General features: G+C 34.0%; 1 protein-coding gene across 5 annotated transcripts in view; it reads right to left on the reverse strand.

Annotated features, from left to right (window-relative positions):
* The window catches only part of LOC129745266 (1-acylglycerol-3-phosphate O-acyltransferase Pnpla3-like), a 76,345-nt gene that overhangs the window by 20,659 nt on the left and 32,740 nt on the right, over positions 1–22,946 (reverse strand). For all 5 annotated transcript variants that reach the window (XM_055738227.1, XM_055738226.1, XM_055738230.1 and 2 more), the window contains exon 3: positions 8,057–8,289. In XM_055738227.1, coding sequence (XP_055594202.1) covers positions 8,057–8,289 — 233 coding nt within the window. The remainder of the gene's footprint in view (positions 1–8,056; positions 8,290–22,946) is intronic.

Below are 22,946 nucleotides of genomic sequence, written 5' to 3' on the forward strand. Positions count from 1 at the left end.
CTCAAAATATATTCGGTACAGATTTTCGTCTAATTTATACGGAGAAAAAGATTTTCAATGGTTGTACAGGTTTTGAAGTGGCAACGCTGGCAGTGTTGTAGATAAGAGTGAGAAAAATAGAGAAATAGAAGGTTCGCTCTAACTGCTGTCATCGTGCTCATTTATTGCTCGAGAGGCAACCTAGGTTCGCTCGAAAAACGGACGGAGTCGCCCTGAGAAGAAAGTCAGTTTTGCGAGAAGTTCACCAATACTCTCAACGTTGTTGTCAAAACATTAAACAGCTGTTTTTGGCTGAAAGCAAAACAGTTGAAATAATGAACGGGAAAATGATTATTGCCGCGATTTTGAACCTCTCAGCCAAGCAAAATCGTACTATCTGCTGTCCAGTGCAATCCGGACACGAAAAAAGGCAATCCGGATGTGAAGACCCGAGTGAAGAAATCCAGAAGGGAGAACAAAATGACAGCTGCATGTAAACATTGCGCTCGTTCTCACGCACACCTACGTATGGAATAACTCGAAACCCGAAAATCATTTTTTTATTCTGACGGTTCCAGATCCAAATCCGGAATCGAAAAAAAATACGCCATTAGGTTCAACATGTTTTTGGAGAGTCGTGCGCTTGGTTCCATGAATCTTTTCGCCTGAGCTGCTCCCTCTGCTGTTCTCCAATTGGAGACAATAGTGGTGCTTTCCCAGTTCTTGAGCTCCATATTCAAGGCACTCCTCGATACTCCGCAGAAAGGTCAGGTCCAATTAACAGGCCCTGAGATCCTTTCCTAGCTAGCTGGTCTGCTTCTTCGTTCCCTAGGATACCGCAGTGCCCTGGAACCCAGAACAAAAATACTCTGTTCCGTATGGCCAGGTTTCTTAGTGCAACAATACACTCCCATACTAGCTTGGAGTGACATGTGAACGAACTTAGTGCTCGGAGAGCAGCCTGGCTGTCAGAGAATATATAGATATTTGTGTATTTGTATCCTCTTTTCAAACAGGCTAAAGTGCATTCTAGAATTGCTTGAACTTCTGCTTGGAATACTGTTGGCCAGTTTCCCATCGGAATTGAGATCCTGAGTCTAGGTCCGAATACCCCTGCCCCAGTTCTATTATCCATTTTTGATCCATCAGTAAAGAATTTTATCGATCCGGAAGGAACCGCAGGTCCACCTGACTCTCACACGTCCCTATCGTTGATAGTTACATTGTATGGTATGTCTAGATTGAAAACGGGTTCCATCCAGTTATCGTTCTTTACAATGAGTGAGTTAATTTTAAATATCTTCAGGATTTTTAGGTGTCTTGTAAGATCTGCCTCATAGAGAGTTTTGTTTTTGGAGAGTCTCAAGGCACTGCGTTCTGCCTCTAGCTCAATAAATTGATGTAGTGGCAGAATATTTAGTAGTGCATTAAGGGCCGCGTTTGATGTGCTTCGCATGGCGCCAGTTATAGCTAGGGTTGCTATTCTTTGAAGCTTCGCTAGTTTCATTCGGGTCGTAGCTTGCACAGTTTTGGTCCACCATACTAAGGAGGCATAAGAGATTTTTGGTCTTATTATAGCTGCAAATATCCAATGGATAATTTTCGGCATTAATCCCCATTTTTTCCCTACTCCTTTGAGGCAGACCCACAGAGATACTGTAGCCTTGGCTATTACATGCTCTAATTGTGGGTTCCATGATAGTTTAGAGTATTGTATGATTCCTAGATATTTCACTTGTGATTCGAAGTTTAGCACTTTCCCATCTAGTGTTTGAGGTTGCTGCTAGCTGAATGCTATCCCAGTAGTTTTGGAAGGGTTAATGTTCAGTCCCTCTTCCCTGCACCAGAAAAGTGCGTAGTTAAGTGCAGATTGCATTCTATTTGACAACACATTCTCATATTTTCCCCGAACTATTATAACTACGTCGTCTGCAAAGCCAAAGCCAAGTCTGCAAAGCCAAACTTCGCACTTGATCTGTAGTATATTCACGCAAGATTTTCGCGATTAATTTATATTAATCAGAAAGGAAATTGCCGATTCTAGTGGTGTAATTACATTAGCGATGCAATACTATGCACAAATGTGATAAATATAAATCTAAGAAAACATTATAGGGTTTCAAAAATTATAAATTTTGTAAAATCGGTTAAGAAACAAGAGAGATATATTGGATTTAGTTAGAAGTGTCAAATTGACACTCCAGGGAATGTAACGGGTAAAAATTTCAGGGGCGGATGAGGGTTAAAAAACGACAAAGTTTTGTTTATTTAAACAGTCCGCCCTTAAATATCAATCCTATTCAAAAAATCTCTCGAATGTGATTTTTTTGAAAGCTGTATGTATGTATGTTGGTAATCCACCATGGGTGCACGGATTCACCGCAGTTTCTGCCAAAGTATGGGTTCACATACATTCCTTAGATTATTAGGTTCGACAAATCTCCAATGCAGCGCGCCACCATACCCGGACCCCATGGCATCGTATGAACTGTTATGTGGTGAATGTATGTCGTGTGTTGATGTAGGTATATTTTGGAAGAACGAATCAATCAGGTGGGCTAGTTTACTTACAGGTATTCCGGCATCCGTGTATATACCTGGCCAGCTGACAACTGATTGACCATTCCAATTATATAGTCAGTTATATAATGAAACACATCTTACCTGTCGGCCCGCTTATGGGATTCGAACCCAAAAGTTTTTCTTGCCGATACCGGGAATCGAACCCAGTACGCCTGGCGTACCAATACCAGACTCGCGCCAGCCTATCCACTAGACCACATCGGCGCTAATTTTTTTGGCGTACCAACACCAGACTCGCGCCAGCCTATCCACTAGACCACATCGGCGCTGATTTTTTTGAAAGCTGTAGCTCGGAAATTACCCTTCTAGTGTAGCCGTAAGAAGTAGATTATGTCGGTGTGATTTTTGAGTCGGAAATAGGCTGAAAAAAGGCAACCACAATTCACTTAAAATCTGCTGTTCAGCTCTTAAACACCTTCATTTAAAGAAATTAGATAGCGAAAACCATATGAAACATCAACTGACGAATGAACAACAAAATTTGCCTTTCGCTTCTTTACTTTTCTATCATGTTTTTTTCGAAAACCTTTCTTAAACTTTCTAAGCTACTGAAATACTTATCAACAGATTTTCTTCATTTATAGAGAAAGAGATAAAGAAAAAAAAATCTAGATCTTCACAAGGAGATCTCGACTTATGGATTGAGTTTTGTTATTTCAAAACAGCTAAAATAATCGTACGGTATTTAAGATAAAAAAAAATCAAGAAGGTAAAAACAAACGCTCAAAAAGCAATATACAAAAAATTTGAAATTCTTTTTTTGTCATACAGCCCGTGCTTGACAATCAGATATTTGTCGATCGGACCGCTCGGTAATCTGGCGTTTTTAGGATCTAAAACCAAACGCAATTGGTACTCTGTACGTTTTGTTCAAATAATTTTATTTTTATTTCGACATTTTCTTGAAAGATAATAAGCTCAATCGTCTCGTCGAACAAATTAACAGCATCTTGTCAGTTTGCAACCAAGATGAGATTTGGAAATCAGTTAACGTTCTTCATAAAAGTCTTATATAGCATTTGGAATCCTGGAGAAATTTTTCTTCGGTGGTATGGGAAGTTTTCCGTTGAATTTGTTTTCTTTGTTGTTCTGATTTAATCGGATGAAAACCGAGCATTTTTTAATCGTCAAATAAAGTCCTCACTGTTGAGATTATGAAATTAAGTTTGTGTTTCTTGAATTGAATATTTTAAAAATAAATTTGCGTTACCACCGTTCTGATCAAGTATGAACATCAGATGATGATTTTAAAAATGCTTTGAATACTGATAATAATTGTTATGTACATAAAAATTTCTTTCAAAAAACTTTTTTGTTTTCAAATTTTTCAATTATTGAATTCCCTCTCTTAATGTTCCTTTTCAAATCCATGAAATCATTTCACAAATTTTCAAAAATTCAAGTTCTTCTTTCTTATTTTGAACATGAGTTCAAGTGAACCAAATTTTCAAGTTTGTTAGAAAATATTGTTGTGAACCGAGAGCTGAGTGTTTGATTTTATTTTAGAATTTCGTATATAATATGAATATTTTTAGGTATTTATTCGAAGGAGCAACTCTATTTAGTTAAGAAGCATTTTCTTCATAGACTTTAATATATCTTTTTACAACCTTTACATCCTTTTTTGATTCTAAACTTAATTCCTTTATAATGTTTCTGCAATTATTTTAAAAAGTTATGACTGTTTTAAAAGTTGATTTTGATTTCTGAGTCAGAATTTTGGTTTGTTCTATGAAGTGATGATCAAAATAACATCAAAAAACTAAAATTTGAGTTTAAAAAATCGGTTCGTTGAAAAATGAAGTACAGCGAAGCAAAGCCATAGAAAGATGGCTATAATTATGTAAGATTTCATATTGTACACGAAGATCCGAGATAGCTATCAAAACTTTCATTGGACTCCAGCATATTTCAACATAGTCGGATGAATATATTCGTGATGATTCAAAAAATCCAAGATACACTGAAATACAGCAAATTTTTCAACAATTAGAAGTATTTAAAAAAAAAATTTATGACTGTTTGAAATATTTTAAATTGTTTTGTTTTGGAATGTTGAAATATTAAAATAAATTTATCACACAACGAATCTTATATCATAATAATCAGTTAACATTTTCAGCCAAATTTAAAATATGAATTTGTGATTAGTATTCATAGCATATGATATATTTGAGACTAAGGGGTTTAGACATTATTTTTAAGATTTTTATAACCGTAATATAAGACTACATCTCGCGACCGATCGTAAAATTTTGTCAAATTATGACTTATTTAATCTGAGCATTCATGAATTCAAATTTGTTGGTATATTTATTCTTAGGCCCGGAAATATTTATCTACTTCAAATGATAGTTTTATGCGCATAACAAACAAATGAACCTCGATAGCTTTTAACGGCTGTTCAAACCAAAAAAATTATGCGTATTTGTAGAATTAGAAGAGAACAAATGAACCTCGATAGCTCTTAACGGCTGTTCAAACCAAAAAAATTATGCGTATTTGTAGAATTAGAAGAAAAAAATAAAAGTCACAAAACTTCGTTTAGTTTTTTTTTTTTTTTAATTAATTTACCTCTTGTAGTATGCATTTTTATGATATAAAAATTTCAATGCATCATATTAAAATTTCAACAGGTTACATCGAAAGTATATTTTTTTATATAGGAATAGGTGTTTGGAAAGAATTGCACCAAAGTTTGAAATGATAAATTTTATCAGGTTACAATAGCAAATCTCCATAATTTAAAGTTTCTAAGCTGTACTAGTTTTAAAAATGTAATGATTCAGAAGAAAGAAAATCGCGTCCTTTGCAAATAAAACAACGAAAATCTGTGGCGATTTGAAAAGGATAATGAAACTGAGTTCTTATCAGGATGAAATGTATCTTAGCGATCACCATTATTTGTAGTGGATAAAATGAAGTGCGGCTCTTTCAAACTTGGAAATTTCCTTTATTTGCAATTTTTGGCTCTTTTGTCTCAAAAGGTTGCCGACCGCTGGTATAGTATAGTATAGTATAGTATAGTATAGTATAGTGTAGTATAGAATAGTATAGTATAGTATAGTATAGTATAGTATAGTATAGTATAGTATAGTATAGTATAGTATAGTATAGTATAGTATAGTATAGTATAGTATAGTATAGTATAGTATAGTATAGTATAGTATAGTATAGTATAGTATAGTATAGTATAGTATAGTATAGTATAGTATAGTATAGTATAGTATAGTATAGTATAGTATAGTATAGTATAGTATAGTATAGTATAGTATAGTATAGTATAGTATAGTATAGTATAGTATAGTATAGTATAGTATAGTATAGTATAGTATAGTATAGTATAGTATAGTATAGTATAGTATAGTATAGTATAGTATAGTATAGTATAGTATAGTATAGTATAGTATAGTATAGTATAGTATAGTATAGTATAGTATAGTATAGTATAGTATAGTATAGTATAGTATAGTATAGTATAGTATAGTATAGTATAGTATAGTATAGTATAGTATAGTATAGTATAGTATAGTATAGTATAGTATAGTATAGTATAGTATAGTATAGTATAGTATAGTATAGTATAGTATAGTATAGTATAGTATAGTATAGTATAGTATAGTATAGTATAGTATAGTATAGTATAGTATAGTATAGTATAGTATAGTATAGTATAGTATAGTATAGTATAGTATAGTATAGTATAGTATAGTATAGTATAGTATAGTATAGTATAGTATAGTATAGTATAGTATAGTATAGTATAGTATAGTATAGTATAGTATAGTATAGTATAGTATAGTATAGTATAGTATAGTATAGTATAGTATAGTATAGTATAGTATAGTATAGTATAGTATAGTATAGTATAGTATAGTATAGTATAGTATAGTATAGTATAGTATAGTATAGTATAGTATAGTATAGTATAGTATAGTATAGTATAGTATAGTATAGTATAGTATAGTATAGTATAGTATAGTATAGTATAGTATAGTATAGTATAGTATAGTATAGTATAGTATAGTATAGTATAGTATAGTATAGTATAGTATAGTATAGTATAGTATAGTATAGTATAGTATAGTATAGTATAGTATAGTATAGTATAGTATAGTATAGTATAGTATAGTATAGTATAGTATAGTATAGTATAGTATAGTATAGTATAGTATAGTATAGTATAGTATAGTATAGTATAGTATAGTATAGTATAGTATAGTATAGTATAGTATAGTATAGTATAGTATAGTATAGTATAGTATAGTATAGTATAGTATAGTATAGTATAGTATAGTATAGTATAGTATAGTATAGTATAGTATAGTATAGTATAGTATAGTATAGTATAGTATAGTATAGTATAGTATAGTATAGTATAGTATAGTATAGTATAGTATAGTATAGTATAGTATAGTATAGTATAGTATAGTATAGTATAGTATAGTATAGTATAGTATAGTATAGTATAGTATAGTATAGTATAGTATAGTATAGTATAGTATAGTATAGTATAGTATAGTATAGTATAGTATAGTATAGTATAGTATAGTATAGTATAGTATAGTATAGTATAGTATAGTATAGTATAGTATAGTATAGTATAGTATAGTATAGTATAGTATAGTATAGTATAGTATAGTATAGTATAGTATAGTATAGTATAGTATAGTATAGTATAGTATAGTATAGTATAGTATAGTATAGTATAGTATAGTATAGTATAGTATAGTATAGTATAGTATAGTATAGTATAGTATAGTATAGTATAGTATAGTATAGTATAGTATAGTATAGTATAGTATAGTATAGTATAGTATAGTATAGTATAGTATAGTATAGTATAGTATAGTATAGTATAGTATAGTATAGTATAGTATAGTATAGTATAGTATAGTATAGTATAGTATAGTATAGTATAGTATAGTATAGTATAGTATAGTGTATATTTTTTATTAAAAAATTGTAATGAAAATATTTGTTGAAACATACAAATATCACCAAACTTTTGCTTATAAATACACTAGGAAGTGGATGCTCCTCAAACTTATCCATACTAAGTTTTTTTACTCATCAATAATCAGTATTCGCTGATATACTAACAATATGAAAGGTAGCGTATTTGACAAAAATAATGTTATTTTCTACGCATTTTCAGTAAACGGTAGGTAGCCGGAAGTAACCTTCGGTCCCAACGGTCCAATCACCGAGCGAGTACTGTATCTGATTTTTATCAAGTTTAAGGAAGTGATAACGCATGATGCAGTTCAAATGAAGCACCGTGCGTTTCCACACAGCCGTTTATTTTTGCTGACAGCGATACACATTTGGAATTATATGGCAGTACTAGATCAGGCAGGCAGCGAACTCTTCTAGGTACTAGATTTTTACTTCAATAACGCTCATTCAGAATAGTGTCTCTGCTAAAAGGAACCAAGCGTTACTTCTCTTCCACTTTCATCCCCTCTTTCTCCTTAACCATTCCACAACCTACCTGCAGCAAATCTTCACGGCTATTAAACTGTGACACGATCACATTCTTCCCGTCGTACACCCGGGTCAGGGAGATGTGCAGCTTTCCGTTAACGCGCTCGTGTGCATCCGGTGGCAGGAACTTCTGTAGTCCCTCCAGCAGACAGGTTTGGATGTTGAACCGAGGACTGAACGGTCCCAACGAATGGCTTCTGGCTTCGTTAACGACCCGAAAGAAATCCGATGTCATTTCACCTGCAAATAATAATAGGGAGAAAAATTTGAAATTTTAGAGGTTGTTTTTCAGTGGATTTTCTAACTCTATAATGACTTATTCAGTGGCAAATTTATCATCCCTAGGATTTTTTTTTCTCACGGGTCCAAATGACTTTCGCTTTATCCAAAAACCAGTTCCGACATTTAAAGCTTTGCTAACCATCGATGATTCAATCGATTTATTGATGCCAAATCGTCAAATCATAAAACAGTGTGTGCATCGTCGTTAAAGACCAACGTTGCGGGGACGACCGTTAAAAAAAAATCGGTACCGAATTCGTAGAAGAAGCATGCAGTCAAGAGAACGCTCCCAACATCAAACAGGCTTCTGGCTGCCATTGATGACGTCACGCAGACACACCTTTCTCGATTATGCTAGGCAGGCAGCGGCACGTCGCTTAACCCATGCTTGAAAGGAAACGAGCCTCCAAAAATTCACTGAGCATAGATAGAAATAACATAAAGGAAAACCAGACTCAGCAGAGACCTTCATTGACGGCGTGAGTTGAGAGATGGAGAGAGAGCATAAAAATACTAAAAATAGCAACTTCCTAGCAACGTGCTCCGGTGCTTATGTATACAATATTGTACATAAGCGCCCAGAAATCATACGATGTTTGCCGATTGGTTTGTATTGGTGAAACTATGCTTTACGCACTGAAGCATAGATAGGGTTACCAACTATAAGTATTCCAATGAAAATAATATTATGGAAAAGCTACAACTTCGTAAATGAAGGTACTTATGTCTATATTTGTATTCAATGGATTCAATGTATTGTATGGATTCAATAGGCTCTCGTTTCTGGTAACTCTAAGCATAAAGGGTCTGTTTTTGGACTGGAACCTCAAAACGCACAAACTAGATCTGACAAGCAAGCAGGTCAAAAAAATGCCGAATTTTCGAGACTTGTGCGATTGTGCGTGCGTGTACGTTAGGCAAATACAACAACTACAAGAAGAAAAAACAACTAGATAAAGAGGCGGAAAACATAACTTTGGAGGCCCGTCCGACTTCGGAAATCTTCGGCTAATGTACCCGGTTCGGTACGTTCGCTGACCGATACCTATTTTTAGCCCAAAGGGCACCCGACTAACACGTAGCGCAGGCAAATTTTTGATAATCTCCTCGGTGGGTTAGCTGCCAAACGTGACAAACAACAACAACCCAGAGATCTTTGGGAGGAAACCTGTATCTGAACCGTCGTCTCGTAAGTTATACTCAAATGCGTAGTTTATGGCAGGAGAAGCCGCACCTCCTGACCTGCCCCCATTGGAACGCCAAACTGGTTGAGGTTGGGAGCATGTGTCTATTTTTCTCGAAAATATCGCATTTCAGTGTGTGCCCTGTGTAGTAGTAAGCCTACTACAGCTGGTTTGCTGAGTGCGTAATGCTCGAAAACAACATCATCCGAGTAGGCGAGAGACGCGCCATCACTTTTCGAGGTCAACAGGAATTTCGCCGTTTATGAATTTAAATTGAAGCTTGTTATGCGAGCATTCTTTCTCGCAGTGGGCATATCCAATCTCCATAGTGCGATGGATAGACCAGCCCTTTTCGACTGCCTACCTACTCCAAATGTTTCTTTGTTTACTCGTTCTGTCAAATGTTTTTGAATTCTCGGATTCCTTTTGCGGTTTGTCCTTGAGAGGTCGATTACATCTCGATTTTTTTCTGGGTGGATATTCCGTCAATAGGTCAATGAATCAGGAACCGGAAGCCAAAAATCGAAGGACGGAAATGACACGACTGGTAAAGTGAGTTGCTTTGGAATGTTCATCACGACATCGTCGTTAACGACTAGTGAGTGGAGGAACGTCTTCGTTGCAATCGAAGATAAAATTCTCTCATTTAAAATTACAACCATTCGGTTCATTAAAATACAACCATTCGGTGATAAAAAGTTTCTATATTTCTGTAAATTCTAAAGATATTTCCGCCAAAAACGTGGTTTAGAATACATCACAAGAATGTGATAATTATTACCATACATCTCGTTTCAAAATAACACTACTTCAAAATTTTAACTCAATAATTTTTTCTAAAATATTGGATATTTTTATTTGAAAATGGTTCAATTAGCGTGGAATTAAAACGTATTAAAAGTATTTCATGTTATCATTAGGTGATAAAATGCTAGTATGTATATCGCAGTAACAATCAAACTGAAATAAAAATACCACATGAAATTGGATCAACATTCAAATCGTTCCATTTCAAATTTCCTAAAAATACTTAAATTAAAGAACGTGAATGATTTTAAAGTAAAAGATAATGCAGAGAATTTTTCTTCGCGTTCAAAAAATTATTTGGCGATGAACTCGAGCATCATCTTAAAACCAGGCGCTCTTATGTGGGGGGAGGGGATTGATTTTCCAAATTTGCCAATGTTCATTTTGAAAAATCGAGTGGGGAAGAGTTTGCAGTTTCGAATTAGACTTGTATTTTGTAAGTAGGTAGGTGTACTTTGTAGGTGTACTTGTAGGTTTATATTGAAAAAAAAAAATAAACCAGAGAAGAATGGTGAAAACTTGTAACAAATTATCTCAATATACCTACTTATTTTGATATTTTTTCATAAAACAATTTGCGAATTGCTCTCATTCGTCTCGGCCTTTAAGCTCGCAGGCTCTTCTTTCCTATCGGGGGAGGGTGGTACGAGTTGAAAATAAGGCAAGAAAGAATTTTATGAATTTTCCAACTGAAAAAATTCAAAAATTCATACAAGGTTTTGATACCTTTTGATGTAACATTTTGACTTTTAAAAATTATACGTAAAGAAACTCAAAACAAAACTTGGGTGGTTTGTGTTTCTTATTCAAATGTTCTTAGAAAATAAAACAAATTTAAGCTTTTATGATGGTTTAAAATTAATTAGAAAGTAAAATAAGAGAGTGTTTTTGTATGCTCCCAACATGCTTGTAAAATGCAACATATTTGTAAAAAATATTATTTGATTTTTTTTTCAATAAAACTTTGATCTAAGCTCTAATTAACAGCTTAAGAAAGAATTGAAGATCTAAAAACAGACGTGATAAAGTTTTTCTTATTGATGATCTGCCCCCATAATACGGCAACTCTAACTTTTGTTTTATTCTCTAAAATCAGAAACGAAATAGATTTTTACAAAACTTCAGCTTTGTTGTATGAAAGTTAACAGTTTCTAGCATTTCTAATGAAATTAGACTGAAATATTTTCGAAAAACAGAAATTATGCGTTAAACATAAATTGGCGGGAATTTCAACATAAAAATTATTCCAATGTATAAAAAACATATTCACTGCGAAAAATGTTGATAGAAAGATAATTTTCGCAAATCGTATATTTAGTAACTCTCAAATTATCACTTTCAGAACTCTTTAAAGAATCTTCCGAAATAAATGTCATTTCACAAATGAAAATAAAACACACATTTTCGTAGAAGAAAATGTAAAAAAACAATACACAAATAATATTTTTCCTAGGCATCTTCATATCACAGCAATACTCTGACTAAAATGTTAATGATTCTCATTTCGCAACAATTCTCTTGGAAATCCGAACATTTAATTGAGAAAAGTGTTGGCAATTGCTATGAATTTAAAACTTAATATTGTAGTATTTCGCAAAATCGTGATTCCAAAAGATCAAATTTTAAACTATTCTTGTTTCGATTCTTCAATTTCTTAGTTTAAATTTAATTATTAAAAAAGATAATTAAAATCATAAGCTTAGGTGTGAAGTTTTGGAACATCATTTTTTTTATTGAATGTTAAACTCTTATACTAGATTTTTGATTTTATTAGAATTGTATCGAAATAAATAGAAACAAATGTGCAACGAATGATTTATGAAAATCATATATTTTCTCCATGCACCAAATATTTCCAAACTTTTTGTATAATTATATAATTTTTATAAATAAATAATAATTTTTTGAATCAAATTATGAAGATAAATTTCTCTTCAAAATTATCAATGTTATTGTGTAGACGAGCTTAAAACAGAATTGGCGAAATAATTGGTGTGAATCTTGAAATCCAGCCGTGTTAGCTTAGCTTAGCTTAGCTTGATTGACTACTCACATCCACCTTTAATCATAAATCTTGAAATCCAGCCGTGTTGGTGAAAAATTTGAAAACATCTTCCGAATTTTCAACTTGAGCAATTGCCTTGTTTTCGAGAAAATAGTCGAGTGATGACGGGATAGTTTTAAAAATTAAAACATAGGCAAGCCTATGCATGAAAAAAATGATTTAAGAAAAAAAAATCTGAACTCGATTTTTTATCAGATTTTGTGCATTACCTCAAGTTAAACATAAAAGTACTTTCAGTATTTTAAAAAAAATTAAATATATATCATAAGACTTGTACTAAATAGTGCGAACGACTGAATACCAACTATTGACCATTTCAACTGTTTGGTGAAACGAATATCCTGAAATAAATAGTCATAGCAAAAAAAGTGGACAATGCGCTTCACATAAACACAGAAATTTCACGCAAAATGATAGATTAATTCCCTGAGAAAGATGCCAATCAGCATCGAAACGTAGGATCAATCAAAACATTGTTTCAAGAAAATAAAGAATGATATGGCGAAAAACAATTACATTGAATCATCCAGTCGATCACTCTTAAAAACCTCATATATAGCAACCTTTAACATGAAAAATTGAAAATAAGCTTAAAAAGTGTTAAAAAATTTCGTCTGCATCACTGAATATTCTGCGGAAAAAACCATTGTGAGTCATACTTTTGGGGGAAAAGAATTAATGAAAATAAATTTCATTGTGTTACATGAAAAACAACAATGATTAATCGTTATAAAGGCTAAAAATAAATTTGACCCTTGGAGCCAAAAGGGTATAATGAAAGACGTAAAATGCCACAGTAAACAAGCCTTCGAAAAAAAAGATTTATTAAAAAAAAAGAGCTTACTTCGAGAAAACACATTTTCAGTTTGATGTGATTGCCCTTGTTCCATACAGTATGTATCTAAAATTTGTATTTCTTTTTTAAACAAAAATAATTTAAATCAAATTCCAAAAATCGAAAAAAAAAACTTTGATAGAGTTTGAATTATGAAGAATGGTTTCACATTAATAAATCAAAATTGATCAGTTTTGCTAAGTCGAGGTATGTACAATCAAAGTTCTTTAAAAAAACGTTCAAAATAAACATCCTTTACAAACAAAGTTGTTTTTTGTGTGTGGATAAAACTTAAACTAATTTCTGTTTTTAAAAGCTGTACTTTAACGTTCAGAGCTTATTTTTATTTCTTCAGGTGGAAATGATGATTTTTTATTTTATTTTTAGATATTATGGAAATGTCGCTAGAGTGAACTTAAAAGATTCCTTCAGGGCCCGAGGCAAACCACCCAACGTTCCAATGAGGGATGTGTTAGCTGTGATATTTAGACTTAAACTTCATTTTCGAAGTGTACCTTTTCCTTAATCCATCAATCTTGTTCTGTAATCCATTTATTTTTTTAATTTTTTCCTTATCTTTCTTGTTATTTGTAAAAAAAGTGATGAAATAGATTTAAGATAACAATTGTAATCATACAAAAGCAGTTTGGCACCCTTAAAGCCAAAAGGTATGAGCCGTTTCATATAATGAAATTATAAAAAAAAGATGCAAATGCACCTTCTTAGCTTAAATCGTCTAGATAGTTTCGGTAAATTTTATTTATAAAAATGGGCTGTAAAAAATGCATTCTGTAAAAATCGGAGCTTGCAATGAAAAACAATCCAAGAAATCAAAAATTTGAGATTATTTAAAATTTATAATAAGATTATGAAATTATTTTATCAGCCTTATCTGTGAAATTTAATATTTTTTAAGGGGGGCGGGGGGGGGGTAGGGTCTAACGGGTATAAAAAAAACACCATTTTCACGATTTTTTTCTAGAGCTATCGTTCAAACAAATGTATTCAAATTTTTTGCATTATACAAAGCATTGTTAAAAGAACATTTAGTAATTTTTTCGTAGAAAAATATTGAAAAATGAGCCGGTGACGGAGCACTTTCGAGGATGCCTTTTAGAAAACAGGATTTGCGGTGGACACTGTATCTCAGCACAGAATCATCTGAAGTCAAAAAATCAGAGCAAAATATTTTTAATAGATGTTTTTCTGGACCCCAACGTTTTTATTTTACTTAAAAATATTTTTATGAAATTTTTGTGGCTGGCTTATATGTAGAAAATATGTTCCAAATTTGAAAACCCAGTCTCGTTCGAGCTTTCAATGAGTACGGTTCGTTATTCGTTTTACTACGGGAAGTGGATTGAGGTTTACAAGTCGTTCGTTTCGTGCGGTTTTTATAGTTTGCGGCAAGAAAAATGGAATGGAATATGTGTTTTTCTTAAAAATTTCCGAATAATTATAAAAGTGCCACGGGTTTTAATAGTTTTGAGCGCCGTTATCAGCGAAGAATTTATGGGTTTGCCTCGAGCAACCAAGCCGAGCGGCTGGGCTTTATTTTGCTACAGAAAAGTTTGTTCAACTATCTATGTGTTCATGTTGAATGAAAATCAATTGATAGTGTGTAGCAGTGTGCGCATTTAGATTAAAAAGTTTTCTAAAATTTAGAAAACAAGCGCCTTACCCGAAACGTGAATCATGCGCCCGGTGAGAAAAAAAAGGGTTGAGCTAATTAGAAGTGCAAGGGAGATGGATAAGTGAAGGGATGGGAAAGGTGAAAGGTTACGCGCTTCAACTGGATAGCCACGTTCATACATGCTCGACCATACGACCAAACTACTGATATTGGAAACTTCAATTAAAAAAGCTTTAATTTTGGAATCTAGAATTCATCCTCACCCAACAACCAACCAATCAATCACGGTTTTTCTAGTGCATATGCATTTTATTACTCATGGTCATGATGCGATTTACCAGTGCGGCAACTTTTTAGTTGTATGTGTAAACTATTTTCCAGATTGCTTTGATCGGGCTCAAAATTTTTGAATCTCGTTTAAAGAGTTGAAGCTATGAAGCCTGGTTCCCCCCGATGTGTGAGGGACGCGATTCACTAGGTTCGGTTCGAGTTATTAATAAGGCAAATAAAACTTGCAAAATTCGGAAGAGAGAAGTGTGAGCAAGTAGCGAAAACTGCTCGAAAACCTCCTCCGTGTTGAGCAGTTCGGAGACACATAGAAAATGTGTCGTATTATAAATTCGTAGTTAAAAAAATATCATTTGGATTTCGACTAAAATCATATTAAGATATTTGGATATAGCTACTCGTTTTTTTTTTTAACTTAACTTAAGCTAGAAATAATCTCTCAGGAAGGTGAATTAAATTAAATTCTAGGAGAAATCAATCAATGGGGTGGGTAGAGGGGGCGGGTTTAGAAAGGAGGTATAGTTTTTCGCTTGAATATTCGTCTTGTCAGAGTGCAAGAGAAGAAAGTGTTATGGTCGTGTCGTATTTCTTCGTAAACTACGTCTTGAGATTGAGACCTCTAGAAAAGGCGATAAGATACCATGATTAGTGAAAATTGGCGGGTTGATTAAATAGCCGAGAAAAAGATGTAATTTAGGAGTAGAAGCGTTCTATACGGATGGGCAGGCTAAATTATTCCCGGAAGCTGTGTTTCACGCGATTTTAAGTTTGCTTGCCATTTTTAGCGAAGATTAATCAACAAAGCCCTGCTTTTTAAATGTATATGAAAGTGGAGGGCAGCATAACATAGACAAATGTATACAACGGTCCGGTTTTTATTTTCGTGGTGGAGTCTAGCGTGTGGTGTTTGAGGGGATGGGTAGAGGGCTGGATTCGAGAAGTGTAGTGATTTTACATGAGGCGCGACGCATACCTATCAGTGTGGGGTGAGCAAGTTATGGCTCTGAATCTTTTAGAAGGGTGCCAAAGATTTGGTGTAATGAGAAGACAGAAGTCATTTGCAAAGAATACAGTGAAAATTAATTTAAAAAACGTTGATCTGCTGCTGACTAACGGGCAGAGAGGAGTTGTGAAGCTGAACTATGGTGAGATCGTTTCATTGATACCATTGAATATTATATAAATTGTATTTATGAATGTTCAATCAGTTGCCAGCTGACCGGGTATATACACGGATGCCGGAATACTTGAGTAAATTTATAAGATTAAAAATGTTATAAATTTTCAACTGGTTGAGTAGCTGATTGATTCATTCCCCCAGAATATACTTACATTGACACGAAATACATTCACTCCATAACAGTTCATACGAAGCCATGGTGCCGGGTATGGTAAACGCTGCATTGGAAATTGATCGATGTATCTAAATAATGCAAATGAATCCATACTTTGGTCAAACTGCGGTGAATCCGTGCACCCATGGTGGATTACCAACATACAACATACATACATACAAAATATGTTCCAAATTTGAAAAGAATCGGATAAGTAGTTTTCAAATGACGATGTCCACGGACTTTAAAAAAAATGTGCTTGTGCAAAACGCGTTTGAAGTTTCTGCTCTTGCTTTCTTGCAGTATTAGATAGGAGGAGATAAAGGCTTATAATTTCTACAGTTTTGCTTCAATTGACTTGAAAATTTGACACAACATTCTTGAAATGTTTTACAATAAGAAAATAAAAAAAATCGATTTTTTGAAAGTGTTAGACCCTACACCCCCTCCCCCCCCCCTTAAGAAAATTTCCATCACCTTGATCAACTTTTACACAGACCTAGAAAGCCCGGGCATACCTAAACCAATGTATCTCGTGTGAGCTTCCATTACGTCGTACGACACAAAATGTAAACAATGAATTTTTTTTCGAAAAAATACATAAACTGATATAAACTAGTCACAACTTCTTTCCATTTAGAATATTTGAAATCTGATCAACATGATCTGAAATAAAAATTTTAAAGTTGTTTTGATAACTTTTGCAGTAGTTTTCTGAAAATTCTTCAGATGTTTCATACAACGTAATGATAGCTCCCGCGAGGTACTCATTACCTATACAGCTGAAGGATAGGCATTCCGGTACAATAATGTGCTATATTTATTCTAAGGTTTGAACTCATGGTTGTCAGTTCGAAAGGCAAGTGTTCAACTAACGAAGCTAAGACCACAGCACTGATGGCGATAATTTGACAGATCTTACATATCCAAGTATCAAGTTGTGTATTGCTAAGCATTTTTCGATGCTTCATGCTTGTGTTATGAATCTGTACCTAAAATAATGCTGCGTATTTTACTACTAAATGGAGTTAACTTCTTTCTGCACTAAACAACACTTAAATTTGCAAAAAGTAGCTAAAAAATATGCATGGTCTACATAGTTCAGAAACATTCTCTAAATTCGATTTTAGATCATTATTGTTTAAGTTTTCAAAAGTTCATGTAACTTCTGTTCAACCAAGTTTTTCTTGGGCGTAATGATATGATGCCTAATCGGCCCAAAATTTGACGGGTCCATTATGCTGATTGATCATCGGCAATAAACGTTTCTGCAGGCAATCCTTGATATAGTTATGGGTGTTCATTGTTTGCGATGTGACATACGGGCTAGATATTTTGCCGCACTCGCATATTGCCTACCATAACCTTCTTGCTAAATTTTTCGGTGAAAATGGCCTTCTCCGTTTCGGGGATATCCTTGTCCTTGCGTACAGTGAAGTATTGTGGCCCAGGAAGGGTTTTTTAAACCAATTTCACATACGTTTCATCGTCCATGGTAATGCACCCAAAATTTTGGCAAAATCTTGAATCATACAGTTACCGGGCTCTTGGTTTGACAGAAGTGACTTAATTTGGGTTCCGTTTAGGTTTTTTTCTGCTTCCGGTACGTCTTTGTAGTGAATATAAGGAAATAGTTGGAAAATATCAATTATTGAAAAGAAAGATTCATTAAGATTTTTAGAATGTACAGAAAATATTATTAAAGTGAAATCCGTGAATATGTTTTACCAAATTACCAAATCCAGTTAAGTGTGTAGGAACTTGACGAAGATGATATTGAATTGAGAAACACATCGAAAGAATGAGAGCGGTCATATCGTTTATGCATGGTGGAAAAGGATCGCATATGACTCGGCAGTCTGTTAACGAAACTTGAGATGAACGGTCGCGCATCAAAGAAGTGAAAAAAAAAACGAAAATTTTGAGTAGTTTCTAATATTTCATAAACAAGTACGACAGTCTTGAGTCCAAGTCGCCCTTTAACACGCATCACGTTATACGTCGAGATCCCGACTTTTCTCGCCACATCCCGAACGGAAGCCGATGGTTTCTATTTGTAAGCATCCCTGACCTTTTTGTCGGTAGCAGAACTTACAGGACCAGATTTTCGACCAGTTCTCGGGTCATTTTCAAATGTACAATCACAGACAAACATCCTCTGCTTTGGTCAATTTTCCCAATGAGAAATTACTCACAGTACATCACTTGGGCAGGATATTTTTTCTCTTCTCCTGGGTAACACCACGCATTCTGAAATGTTATCACAAACTACATGTTTTTTATGTTACCACGTACAGAAATGTGTAAACAAAAGGACGCAGCCAGTAGGATTCGAAAAAAGTATTCGATTCAAAATGACAGTTAACTTTAGGTGTGCTTATAATTTCTGTAACAGTCTATAATATTCAACGTTTGTATTTTGTACAAGTATCCGCAAAAAATTAATAGAAGGTAGACCGCGACTTGAAGACATTAGTTTTTTTTTCTTAGTTGGGGATTATTGTCTTCCTATTTTTTTACAACTAATTTACAGTCTGCAACTGTGAAATTGTTTTAATAACGGACAGTTAGATGAGTAATATCACCAATGACCGCTAGAAGTTAAGAATTTGTGTATGAATTCTTAGTTCTCATTAAGGAAAAACATCTTTTGAAAAGATCCGGGTCTGCTTCATCATTGCAGGGATCGCAAAAACGCAAAGAAGCTTCTAATTTCAGCCTTTCTCCTGTTTGGTGAGGTTGCATCCCCGTATTAGTAAGTAAGTACCTATTTCCATTTAGAAACATACACTTCCTTTGCTTTACTCAATGAAACACATCCTTCATTCAAGATGAAGTGTTATTAGAGTTGTCGGACGACTTGTAAAACTGCCTTAAGCTTTGCCAACGGATAAGCTCGAATGACCAACATTAAGTTGCTGAACTGATTTTAACCTTGCCTGAGACATCGAAAGAAACATTATATCTTTTTCGTCGCAGTAATGACGCCATGGTGGTATGTGCACATATTTTTGAATTTGTTAAGATTGAACCAACTCTAATATGTGTTGCCTACTTGGTTGAATAACTCTACAAAATTAAAGCTACCGAATGATTTCGATTGCTTTGATTCAGAATGATTGTCCTAACGTAACCAAATCAATTTAAATAGCTCGATTATTTTAAAAGTAATTCATTTACTTCTTCCTATCCGGATTTGCCTATCAAAAATGGACAACCACCGACATCGAAATTCCAACCCAATAAACTTGCGCTCGTATGGTATGAGGAAATACTGACAGTGAAATGGAAACTTATCTATAGCCTCCTACGTTAAGGTTGGCTGCCGCTTCCAGTAAACAATAACAATCGCGGGTAAGTTGCTGGCTTGCAAAAATTGATGTGCTGAGTAACGACGACGTATGTCTACTTGCAAAAACATTGCATTCCAAGGTAAGACACGCATTGGCCAGGGTCTGTCGCTTGTAGGCTTACAAACTTACAAGCTTCGAGTGGTCCGATTTGAATACCGTTGGTGGAAGGAGGAAAGAAATATGTTTATGGGTACCAACTGGCAGTTTGTCTTCGAGAGAGGTCACTATCAAGTTTAATATTCTTGTACGTTTAAATTTGTACGCAAAATTTTGAATAAGTATTACGTTTGATGTAGGCTACAAATCTTTAAAACTGCTTGCTTAAAAAATATTTATTGTTTTCGAGTCAAACCAGAATGCAAAAAAATACTTATTCAGAATACTAGGTATAAGGATCTGAAAAATTTATAAGAGAAGTTACATGGAACTGGTAAGTTTTGTAGAGTATCCTATATTCTCAAATATCACCATGATAATGCACGAACAATCTTCAAGTGAAAAAAAAAATGAACGCGTGATTAATGAGTTCAATGTTTAACAGTTGAACTGCGTAATTCTAAACATCTTATCGCTGATGTACATAGATCAATCAACTCGTGTGGGGTTCTTTCAACCTACGCACCATTATTAGGAATTTTATCAACAGAATTTCTAATCTAAAAAAGTACAATTTACACATTTTATCAGCACAAAATTTGCCGAGCCCATTGTTGCTACTGATCCGAATGTGCTTTCCCATCCATCGTTACCTACATCAACAAACGGGTGATGATGATAAACTTTGGTAATGAACGCTTCAGCATACGCACCACGTTTGAAGGCCATTTCAGATAAAGTTGCTTGCGCCTCAAGATAACAGGACTTTCGATCGAAGATTTTCAGCATTTCTTCGATATCAACTGAATGTAGTGATATAAACAAGTTGGGATTTTCGATCAATTTTTTTAAGCTAAATCTCAGCAAACATGAAACCGTATCAGAAATGATAACTTCAGTCGTTTACAATGGTGTTGCGAATCGCAATTCCCACTGCACAGTGTAAAGATCGTATAAAACGTCGTCTGAAGTCAGTTTAAATCGAATATGCTAGAAAGTCCGCCATGCTTGTAAATTTCGAAATGATTATGCTCCCCCGTAGGCTTCAAGTGAAAAAATCATCGCATGCTCATTCTACAACCAGCAGTGCATCAAGATGGCAAAAAATTATTTGGGAATAGAGTGATTTTGACCAATGAGAGAACGAGAAAATACTGTCATTGGAAACGATTTGAAGGCTATGAGAGCAAAATCTTGCGCTCTCTTGCATTCTTCCAATAGGTAAGGTGTCGGATAACGCCCAATTGGTGTAGTTTTCGTCGCTTTAGAAAGAAATTAAACTTACGTATGTATTTTGCCTCCATTTTGGTATGTAAATATAGTTTTTCAAACTTTCATACGATCATTCTATAATGTATATGGAACGAGTATCAAAACAGCGTAAGAATAAAGCTACAAAAATGTTTGCTGGGATGTTATTATTAATGTTTTTATCCATGCTACCGTCTAAAATTACCTAGACTGATAAGGCAACGTATAACTTCTATCCCGAAGACACTATTTTTTTTGTCTGCGTTTACACGACTTTGCCTAGGGCAAATTATGGCCCAACTTAGCTACGACAATATTTACAGAATTTGCTATTCAAAAGTTTTATCCGTAGAAAAAATTCACCAAAGTTGACCCTTCTGGCATCAATCTAAGCACCTTCAAGCTTTTTGAAAGTGCCAAACTACCTTATCAGAAAATTTCTTATCATTTTGAACAGTGCGTCAAAGTAGGCTGGCTTAAAAATCGTATGATCCTTCGGGTCATAGTCAGTTGATGTTTTAGCTTCAGCTCTTTTTTTTTGTAACTCATAACACCTAGGTATACATATTTAAAAGTTTACGGGGTGATTATAACCCTATTTCAAATTGCCATCAATCACATGTTCTACCACACGCAAACTATCGCACACTCTTCTACCGCTCAAAGAGATAAGCAACTGAAAAAACGCAATTAGAAAAAAAAACTTGCGCAAAATCATTGACTAACTTTGGTCGAATCTGGGGCCGAGCTCTCTATTGCCGCCTCACAGACACGGGGTTCTGCCAATTGATAACCTTTCCGAAGACCCCCGATGACGAGAAATGATGTAAACAAGCAGCATCAGCTCGAAGAAGTTCGACGATCGAACCATGCCTTAGCTAGCAGTTCAGCAATATCATCCTCGTCAATCGATGATGTGGAGATGCATTCATGAATTTACACGATTGACTGCATTTGCGGTATGAGTTATTTACTCCTTTACGCCTTCGATTTTCGATAGAGGCTGAGAGGAAATAGAATAAAATCTGAATTGAAAATAGAAAAATTTGAAATACATACTTAAAACGTCATTAAATATGTATGGTCAATGCCAAGCATCTCTTCGTATCTTAACTAGATGTGTGACATAAATAGGATGATAGCCGAACACGCCTTAAGTTGAATCATGGGGAAACAAGAAATAGTTGAAAAAACTTTTTTTCTAAACTATTTTAAACGGCAGACACTTTGAAGAGATGTCAGATTCTCAATTCATTTTGTTTTTTACTTAACCAGATGCAAGTTTAATTTACTGAGTGTTCAACACGGCTAGAACATTTTAATATTGTTTTATGAAGACTTTTCCATGGCATCCAATTTTTAAAACGATTTCATTGTAACATAGGAAATGCTTCATTTATTGTGTGTTTTAAAACAGCTTTGAAAGTTTTGCTAAAACTTGAATAAAACACTTTCTCAAGAGCATTGTAAAAAAGTTACAAAAGTATTGCTAAAGCTTCAATAAAACACATACTTTCCTGTTTTTATTAGGGCTTTTGGATTTGTTTTAATAAAGCACTCAATGCGCTTTTGAAGCTAGCGTTCAAGTCAAGTTGAAAAACTGTTGTTTTATTGGAACATTGGATGTAGCTATGATAAAACTAAGTTATAGATGATTTGACAATCGAGACGAACGTATACACGCTTAAAGTTTTTTACCTTTTTTGAGATAGCATAACCTGTTTTGAAAGGATTATCACTCAAAATTTAAAAAACGGGCTCTCAAAATG

The sequence above is a fragment of the Uranotaenia lowii genome, chromosome 2 (assembly GCF_029784155.1).
Source record: "Uranotaenia lowii strain MFRU-FL chromosome 2, ASM2978415v1, whole genome shotgun sequence".
Taxonomy (NCBI): Eukaryota; Metazoa; Arthropoda; class Insecta; order Diptera; family Culicidae; genus Uranotaenia; species Uranotaenia lowii.